Source organism: Betta splendens, chromosome 12 (assembly GCF_900634795.4).
Source record: "Betta splendens chromosome 12, fBetSpl5.4, whole genome shotgun sequence".
Taxonomy (NCBI): Eukaryota; Metazoa; Chordata; class Actinopteri; order Anabantiformes; family Osphronemidae; genus Betta; species Betta splendens.
This window is the reverse complement of record NC_040892.2, coordinates 5105585-5115743: the sequence shown is the minus strand read 5'-3', so window position 1 is coordinate 5115743 and position 10159 is coordinate 5105585. Positions and strand designations below refer to the sequence as shown.

The 10159-nt window shown below is 48.8% G+C and overlaps 1 protein-coding gene across 2 annotated transcripts; it reads left to right on the top strand.

Moving 5' to 3' along the window:
- The first annotated feature begins 34 nt into the window (after positions 1-34).
- Positions 35-10158, top strand: LOC114867158 (uncharacterized protein KIAA2026). Of its 2 annotated transcripts, none has more exons than XM_029169585.3 (10): positions 35-563; positions 1830-2538; positions 2696-2896; positions 2990-4602; positions 4705-4766; positions 4869-4958; positions 5086-5201; positions 5351-5565; positions 5701-7572; positions 7689-10158. In XM_029169585.3, the coding sequence occupies exons 2-10, from the start codon at positions 1856-1858 to the stop codon at positions 9557-9559; spliced, it is 6723 nt and encodes a 2240-aa protein (XP_029025418.1). In that variant the 5' UTR covers positions 35-563; positions 1830-1855; the 3' UTR covers positions 9560-10158. The 2 variants fall into 2 exon arrangements, with proteins under 2 accessions (XP_029025418.1, XP_029025417.1); XM_029169584.3 differs by lacking the exon at positions 35-563 and adding an exon at positions 712-1372.
- The last annotated feature ends 1 nt before the right edge of the window (position 10159 follows it).

Genomic DNA, 10159 nt, shown 5'->3' with positions numbered 1-10159 from the left:
TGCTGCCACTTGGCAGCGTAAAAACAATAACGTTGGGGCCTGTAGTTTATAAGATGTAATGCGTCAACCTGTCAGAAGCAACCACCACCCGCCCGCATCGTGGTCACTGAGAGCTTCTAAACTGCACCGTTTATCCGGACGTTAAATGCTTTCCTTATGTTTCATGTTCTGTCTTTTACTTAAAAGATTAAAAACGCATAAAAAATGCTTGTAATGTGCGCAAGACAACTGGGTGGTAAACACATCTAATTCCTACACATCCCCGCCTTAATCCACAATCTCATGCTTTATATGGACTTTTTGGTCCAAATGCTTATTTATTAAGTTTATCTGTCAAGCCTTTCAGTTTGCAGGTTTGCTCCTGTGATGGGATCGTCCTATAGTGTCACTAAAGACAGCCATGAAAACAATCCCCAATGGAGGCGCGTTGGGGTGAGGTAAACAACCCTGGGTTCTACCTGAGAGTCCAGACAAAGAGCAGAGGAGCCCTCGCACACCAGCTGCTCATTGCGCTGGGGACGAGCGACCCCTAGCGGCTCAAAATGACACCTGCGCTTGCTCAGGTTTGGGCTGTAGAGATACACTGTCTCTACTGTGTTTGATGTACTTCAGTGGCACACACACACTCAAGTTATGAATTAATGTTTAAACAGTCTGGCTGGTGGTTTAAACATTAATTCTTCTTTAACATTCTTCTTTTAAATGCGGGCGATCTGCATTTGTAATAGCCGATAGATGACGTGAGGTTATCAATACAATCATTAAGAAACTGTATTTCAGCCTATAACTATAATCAAAACTATAATGTGAATTCGTTGTGACACGAGATCGGCGAGCTACGTCAGGCTGCGCACATTTGCATCGGGCGCACGCAGGGTGGAAGTGGAGTGGACGCTTCAGCAGTCTTCACGCGAGCCAGAGCGCACCGTTGCGGGGTCTCGGTAACCCTTCGGGGCTCGGGAGAAACTTGACACGAGACGCACGTTGGTCTGCGGAGCAAACGCGGTGTTTGCGCACACCACAAAGTACCTGTCAACTTGCAAGCCTTAGCGGCTTAGCTGGATGGCTAGTAATATAGAACTGCTGTGCATTGTCGGAGTCGGACAAACAGCAAGTGTTACTCCGGCTAACGCTGCTTTAGCCACCGTGTCGGCACTGACATCACTCTGTGCGCTGACAACATGAGAACTCCGTATCCGCCGGACAGTTAATCGCAACAAAGTAACCCACTATGGGCAGCGAACGCAGCAATTGCAGGCCCCAGTTTGGAGACAATAGCATGCTAACCTAGCTAGCAGGCTGCCGTGGCTAGCAAGCTTGCTAGGAGCCGCCTTGCCTGGTGCGCGTCCGGAGCCGCACTCGAAGCACCGAGGTACGTTCTTCGAACCCGTGGTCACTTTGTTTTGGTCTTGTTTGGCACGTGACGAGGACGCGAGTGATGGGAGTGAGCCGTGGAGCCCTATGGGCAAGCGGAAAAAACTTTGTTTACTCAATATTATCTTAACTGCGCTGGCTAGCGGACTATTAGCTAGGTAACTTGGAGCTAGCGAAGCACTGATACGGTGAAAAGGAAAAGTTTGCAGCGATCAGAGAGGCACGTAAACTAAGTTTGACGTCGAGTAATTTGGATCACGTTAACATCCCTGTGTTTTATGGCGCGGTGGTAATAATCTGAACACATGTCATAGCAGAAATCTCAAGGTATACATGTCTGTGCATGTTAGCGTACTAGTATAGGGATGAAGAGCTTGTATTTTGACTTTCGTGTAAATGCTTGTCTCTGGTTCTGTCAGTTTGCAACAATAAGTGACGTCTGTCTCCCGCTTTAGGTGCTCGCACCAGGGATCAGAGGGATATGACAGACCAGGTTGCTGCAGCTCGTAGCCTGCTACTGTTCCACAACCAAGACTTGACTGTGACTGACCCAGCGACCCAGCAGCCCAGCTCTGAAATAATGTCCTCACAATCCAAACTGGTGGGCAGCACTGATGAAGACGGGGACCGATTTACGAGTGAGGACAGGCTCAGCAATGGCATCTATGAAGATAAGACTGTGGAAGCACCTGGGGATGATTCCAATAAGGAAGAACCTCCTGCTCAGAGCAATGATGGCATGTCAGAGTTTTCCAACAGTGACCTCTCTCTGCCTGAGGTCTGTATATCCACCAACACTAGTAGCTTTGAGGAGGATATGAATTATGAGGTCCAGCAAGCGTATCGGATATTCACTGGCTTCCTCTTGGATAAGCACAAAGGGATCACCAGCCCATTTCTTCACCCTACTGGCCACCAGGAGACCCAGCGTGGGATCGGTGGGGTCCTTGGCTGGGGTCAGGCACAGCTCAGACAGTCCATGTGCTTGCGGAGGATGGAGAAGAAGTTCATCAACCAAGAGTATGAGTCCATAACGGGGTTTGTTGCAGATTTCAGGCTGATGTTGGAAAACTGTTATCGTTACCATGGAGTGGACCACTGGATCTCCAAACAGGCCCAAAAGCTAGAAATCATGCTGGAGCAGAAGCTGACGCTGCTGTCAAGGTGGGTTTAATGTAATTACAGTTTAAACACATTTAGTTTTATTTTTTTGTTTGGTCGTCAGTTGTGTCTCTTTACTTTTAATAATCCTGATGAGCCACCATCACACAGCTTTACACAATTGATTAATTAACCTGTATTTTTTCTTCTGTTAATCAAGGCCACTGCGAGAAAAGACAACTTTGGCAGTGACGTCCAAAGGGCGTTTCGGTGCAGAGGAGGAACGGGCTTCAAGCGGGACCTCAACGAGGAGGAGACTTGCTCCTCGAAGCCTAGCCACCATCACTGTTGGTGGCCATGAGTCGATCATGGTACAGACCCTAAGACTTGAAGAGCAGCAGAAGGCGAGGGAGGAGAAACGGTAAGTGGGGCGTATATTAGGTTTAATAGACAGAACATATATTTGGTAAAATAATAGATTTCCTTAAAACGTAATGAAAATTGATTTTTATAGGCAGCGTGAGCTAGAGAAGAAAGAAGCTGAGGAAGTGTCAGCGAAACAGGTGGAAGAGTGGGAGCAAAACCTGTTGTCCCAGGCCTCTCCTCAAACTGTGGACACCCTTTGGGAACTTCCTGCTATTGGACACTTCCTATGTCTGGCTCAGACTGCACTGAACCTCCCAGAGATTGTATTTTTTGAGCTGGAGCGTTGTCTGCTGATGCCCCGCTGCAGCCTCCTCCTCTCCAAAATCATGTCTTCCCTACTATCGCCGCCCCAGCGGAGGGCGGCTCTGCACCGCCGGCCTGCCCTGCCTTACCGGCGCTGGGAATCAGAACTCAGGCAGCGGGTCCTGGTCTGGTACTGTGCTGTTGGTGCATCCCAGGATCACCCAGGCCGGGCTGAGCAGCTGGGACTCTGCCACCAGTTTTTCAGGACCCTTGGAGAAGTGAGTCCCTTGGAGGAGAAACCTTTTCACCTACTGCCTTTCTACCAGCGAGTGTGGCTCCTGAAGGGGCTGTGTGATCATGTGTATGAGACCCAAAAGGATGTACAGGATGCTGTGCTGGCTCAGCCTATCCATGAATGTAGAGAGTCTATTTTAGGCTATGACAGCAAGGAGAATGCTTACATACATTTCCCACATTTCTGTGGGGCAGACCTAAGGATCTACTGCCAGAGCCCCAGCCCACCCCCGGCCTTCCCCTTCCCTTCTGTATGGGTCAGAAGGGTTGAAATTGAGCCAGGGTCTCAGGTAAAAGAGTCTGATGGGAAAAAGAGTGAGGAGAATAACAGTCACATTGGTTATGATGGAGGGTCCATGGATGCAGAAGAGCTGCATGATTTTAACAAGGGGAAAACAGACCTAGTTGGGGGATTAAAAAGGGAAAATGAGGATGGAGAGGAAGAGAATGAAAGGCTTGAACTCTGGTCACTGAAGAAGAGGGAGAGGTCTGAATCTGGGTCCTCTGACGGACACTTCCACTTTGACTCTAAATGGGATGTAAAAATACACACCAACTCTTTATCTCTTTCACACAGTAGTCCAATAGGAGGAAGTGGTGTGAAAAGGAATGTGAAGGAAGAACCTGTAGAGTTGGAACATTATTCTAAAAGGCTCAAACAAGAGCATTGCATCTTATCGCAGTCAAAGCGCATCATTGAAGCCGAGACGCAGGAGCCCTGTCTTAGTGTAGGAGAGCACAGCTACACGGGCAGATCGCCTGCCCGCTCAGTAACTCTGGCCTCCCCAACCAAATCAGCTCAGCTTAAAATGGAGGAGGAGAGCTGCCGCCAGGGACACCAAAGCTCTTTGTGTCTAGAATGTTGTAAAAATAAAATGAGTGATGCCGCGTCCGAGGAGCCCCGATGCTCCTGCAGCACGTTAACGCTAGCAAGGCTGTCTTCTGAGAGCACCCGAAACTCAAGCGAAGAGCGGGTGAGCGACAAAATCTGGAGCAAAAAGAAAAAGCGGAAGAAAAAGCGCGGGAGAGAAAAGCTGCCGAGGCCGAAAGGAGAGACCAAGCAGCTGCAGCACGGGAACAGAAGGAGGCTCGGCCCCGCCGAGGCTCCTAAGTCTGCTGCCACTTCCATCAAGAGAAAAGACAAGAAGAAAAAACATAAAGCAGGTGAGAAAACGCTCTTTTGGTGTCAAGTCCAACAGTATATTACCTTTTTTTTTTTTTTTAAAAACTGTTTGGTTTATTGAACATCTGTTGTCTTGTTTATAGGAAAAAAGCTAGAGCCTTCAAAGAAAATAAAAGATGAACCCTCAGTTTATCCATCTTTTAAGGTAGTCGCTCAAAATAAGCCTTTCTTTAGTACTGAAATATTAATATTTTATTTAAATTTCTTATATACCTTCTAACTGGTATTCTGGTATTTTTGTATGAAGCTGGTCTGCAAAAGTCTTGAAGAGTTGCGAGAGCTTATCGGTAAGACTGAGGATGAGCTTGACGACCTAGAGAGCACTAAAAAGAGATTGGTGAGTGACAGATATAGATTTATTTACAGGCCCTAGAGCCTTCACTGGCTTACTGTCCAGGTTTTTCAGTCTGATCACTCATTTTGACATTGTTGACTAATGTTCCTTTGCATGTTTGAACTGATAGGGTCGGTGGTATTACAGAAGGGAGGCGGTGAAGGACCTCCACAGTACTCTGATCAGACTACTGAATGAACTCTTACCCTGGGAACCCAAACTTGTGAAGGCCTACCAGAGAAACAGGTTCATTTTATTTAATATTTACACAATGACTGTGCCAAATATGCTTTTTGAAATTAAAACAATAAATAATAAATCTAAAACAAAAGCATCTTCTATATTTTTATTCAAAACAATCCTCACTGTTATTTCTTCTACTTCTTCTATATTAGGCTTCGCTTGAAAAAGGAATTTGATGATTTCAAGAAGCACCCGGAGTACAGTAACTTTGTACGGGAGGAGTGTGTTTCATCAACATCATCAGATGATGATGATGATGATGAAGAAAAGGTTTTGGGCAAGGAGATTTGTCCATCCTCAGACCAATACAGAAGATCAGAAGAAGAGGATCTGGAGCATATGGTTCCGAGAGGTCTTTGGAGTGGAGGTAATAAAATATTATCTAACTTGCAACCTTGTGTTTAAGCTGTGTTAAGGCTGCTTTGTAGTCGATATGTTGAACATTTATAGCTACCTATTTGATCAGTGCATCCCTAATTAAAGATCTTTATTTTGTTCTTAGCAAACAGCAGGGAGTTTGTGACTGAAGGAACTGGAGAACACGTGACCCGTGCACCTCCAAACCACCTGAAACACCCTCTGGCCACCGTCGAAAAAGCCACTCTGCTGCCAAGCGTTCAGTTTGGCTTCAGCCTCACTTCTACTTCTGACTCTGGGCCACACTCTGGATCTGAAATAAATCCATCAACTCAATTCAGGGATTCAAACATAACATCTGCGGCCAGGATGCCCCTGTCTTCACTGTCGTCCAGACCCACCATCCTCCATCCCACCACTGGACTACCTAAGGGCTACACGCCCATTCCCACCCTGCTGGCGAAGAGCGTGGGAAACAAAGTGACCTTAATGAAACGGCCTGCTGATTGCCCAGGAGTCAGCAATGCAGATGTGCAGAGAAAAAGGTCTTTGGTTTCTATGCCTGCAAAAGATCCAGCAGCACAAAGTCCCCAATCAAGTTCCCAGAAATCACCACACATGCAGGCACAAGGACTACAACAGATGCATGTAGTCGGACATTCAGGGATGGCCACAGTGATGACGCCGCTTCCTAAACCACCACAGACAAAACCAGGCCAGACAGTCCAAAAAGGTCCTGCTCAAATGGTTAAAGACAGCAGCGGCCAAGTCCGGATCTCGGTTCATCCGGTTATGGACCAAAGTACTGCCGAAAAGATTATGCAGCAAGTGGTGATTCTTCCTTCCAACCTTCTGATTCACACAGCTGAAGAAAAGGCTGCTTCCCTACATCCACAACCACCAAAAAGCGTCCAGGTCCCAGCTTCTAAAGTGTCCAGCCCCGTAAATCTGTCTACCAATGTGCCTGGTTTCACCATTCCTGAGAACAGAATCCCTGTTCAGCAGGTGGCTCCCCTTAAAGATGCCCGGACAGGGGCGGACTCCTCTGCTTCAGCCTTCTGCCAGCAACAAGCAGCCTTGAACCCGGAGCGGCACGGGGCAGCGCAGAGCTGCACTCCCCCAGTTAGTACACAAAGCGCCATGCCCAAACCCTTTCCCATCGCGTCCCATCACTCTGCTTCTCCAGGTTCTGTGTCTGCTGAGCCTGTTCAGCCTAAGGACCCAAAGCAGGAGCTTAAGACTGTGTGCATTCGGGACTCGCAGTCCATCCTGGTGACGACTAGAGGAGGGAACACGGGCATCGTCAAAGTGCAGACATCCTCAGACCACAGCGTGCTGGGCTCTCTGCCCACCAGTCCAGTCATCACCATCTCACCTCAGTTTAAAGCCTTCCTCCTCTCAAAGACATTGCCAAACCTTTCGCCTGCTGTTCTCACGCAGACTTGCACTAATCCAACAAGCATCTCACTGGCCGAGCCTCAGAAGCAGGTTTCTTCGGTAATAAAGTCTCCTTCTGCTGCCACCACTTCCATATTTACTGCAGTCACCGGTAGCCTTCCCGTCACCAGACAAGGACAGAATGGTTCTATGTCACAGATCACTGCTGCTGCAGTTTCACCTGTAAAAAACGCTGTTGTCGTCCCTTCACTGAGCGTCCCCCAAAGCCTCTCACCAACAGAGGCGGCCGGCAAGACTGGCGTGACATGGGCCATTACCGATGAGAGAGCTCCAGCTAATAAATTCATTCTGGTTACTCCATCTTCTTGCTCCACTTCAAATGTGGCCATGTCTAAAGGCACAAACTCCCACGCTGGTTCAAGACTCATGTTCATCAGCCAGGCCGCAGCACCCTCAGCCACCGCCTTCGCGGGAACCATCCCAAAGCAGGCAGTGGCACCGGGGGCTAGTGGACCCCTGCTGAGCGCTTCATCCTCCAGTCGCAGCCTGAAGACGGAACTGCGTCCTGGAGGTAACTCGGAATCAGTATCCAACATCAAGATGATCAGTCTGCCATCAGGTGGGTTTGTTCAGCACCTTTTTGTGTATGATTAGGTTTTGGAACAATGCCAAATTATGTCACAGTTTGAAGCTTGTGGAGCTTTTATGATAATAACATAGTTCATGTATGTCCAGGGCTTCAAACCCTGGTGTCAGGGCGGACAACAGAGGAAAAGAACACCGGCGCCCCCGCTTCCCCTTCCAAGCACACACCAGCGTCCGTCTCAAATTCAGGCTATACGCCGGTCACCACCACCACTATAACATGTTCAAATCCAGCCCAGCCTGTGTCTCATTCAGTGACTGCCAGCTTTCAGCTCCAGGGTGTCCCTTCCTTCACTATGATGTCTCACACAGGCCCTTCCACGTGCACATCTACCCCTGGCAGCGTGCCTGCAGGAAACCTGATCAGGAAGGACTTGGGTCTAGCCGCCAGCGTAGCGCCCGGCGCATACCCTGCTCGGGTAGCTACTACCATGCAGGGCACCCCCACCCACAACTCAACGCCCGCTCTTCAAAGTAGTGAGGAAGCATCTTCGTCTCAACATCTCAAAAAGAACCAAAGGTCGACCTTCACTGCGACATCCACCAGCGCTGCAATCACCACCTCTGTTAATAGCACAGTCCAGCAGAGAGTAGTCATCAACACCACTACGCCCCTTGCTGCCGGCACACAGATCCTTCTGAGCAATGCTCGCTTTGTAGTCCCTCCCCAAGGTCTGGGTCCAGGCACCCATGTTCTTATCATTTCTAGCCCTTCTCCACAACAAGTGCCTACTGTCAGTGCTGCCAACACGGGAGCATTCTTACCTCTCCCAGGGGCAGGTAATGCCGCTGTTTCATCCCAGTCTCCGGCCAGGCTGCCCAGTGGAATAGCCTCAAATTCTCCTATTGCAACATGCACGGCTGCTGTCGGTTCTCCGTTGCTTGCCACACCTCCCAGTGTCATGTCAGTCCAGCTAACAGGAACATCTGGCCCTGCTTCAACACTGTTACCCAGTAAAACAAATGTAGTATCCGCTCTGCCTAAGCTACCGGCTGCACAAGTGGATCATTTTGCCTCTGGCGGACTCAAACTGGCCTCATCGCCGCCAAGGTTGGGGAGCGTACCGGCCCTGGTTTCTCCAGTCACAACCAGGCCCCGGGCACTCAACTCTGCGGCGCTGCCTGTGCGGCTAGCTGCACGTTCAGCCATGCGGGCTGAATATTTGTCCCCGGTTCTGCGTGGAGTAGCACACCCATCACCTAGACTGTCCGGCCCTCTATCATCCGCGCCCCTTTCACTCAACCCACCGGCCGGCGCCCCGCCCAGCCCCTCCTCCCCCTCCCCTGCAGCAGGCGCACCTTTGCATTCTCCTCTTACTGCCCATCAGGTGGTGGCGGTAACAACCCCAGGCCCAAGCACATATGCACAGAGGATGGCTGCACCTACCACTTCCCTATCACAGGCTTTTCTGCACACAGGACGAGGCAGCACTTCAGCAAAAACACAGATTCCTGTAGTCATGCAGCCGGTGCTTGGTGCCACACGAACGCAGATCCTACCGACAGTCGCTGTTCCACCAATCTTAAGCCCCGCGTCCAAGGTACAGACACTGCCCGTTGCTACAGTCCCACCGATTGGAAGCACTGTCAGCACCTTTGAAACATTACCTGTGGAGACCATGTCTTCATCTAGCAGCACTGTAACAATTACCCCGGCTCAGCCACTTACATCCCTGAAGATACACAACACCATCCACCCACCTGACACTCTGACCAATCAAGCGGGTGGAAAGCACTCTACGCTGACATCAGCCTTAGGTATTCATGCCAACGTAGCATCCAAGCTACTAATTAGTCCTGATGGAGCGGTTGTGAGCACAGTTCAGTGCCAGGTGAAGCCTGCAGAGCTGACCGCCTGCTCCAAACCACTGCTTGCACTAATGGTTCCCCCCAGCAGTTCGACCAGAGCACTACACACCCATGACTCCTCCTTAGAGCCGTCACAGGCAGATGCGAAGTGAAGCGAGACTGCTAGTTGATGAGATCTCACAGGGCTCATATCCATCGCTTCTGGGGTGAACGAACTACATCCCAGCTGTAGTTTGACTTGTAACTCGTGGTTAGATCATCCTAAATAGATGAACGGGGAAAAAGTATTGAGGTAGCTTATGTGAATGTCAAAGACTCTTGACTTCCTTTTACTTCAGGGCCAGTACTGACTACAGTAACAAATCTGTAGATTGATGATAGGTAGCACACGTTTCAGCTTTTGTAATACTTTTCATTGCCATTAGATGTCGATTCACAGAGTAATAATTGGATTAGAATTCATTGCTACACTTCTAGTTTATCTGTCAGTTTGAACAATACAACTGTATCGAGCTTTTGTTGTTCTTTTATCAACTTGTAACGGTTCGAAACTACATTTTACTTTGTAGAACTATAACCAAACTAATAGATGAATTTGTACCACATGTCTGTGCTCATAAAATGTTTTGAAGTTGCATTTATTTATTTTTACCATATAGATTTTTCAAAAATATTTACTAGGTATATTTTCATTGTTCAAGAAATGCGGGCATTAAAGCATGGAAATAAATAATGCAACTGTCCCATACAAG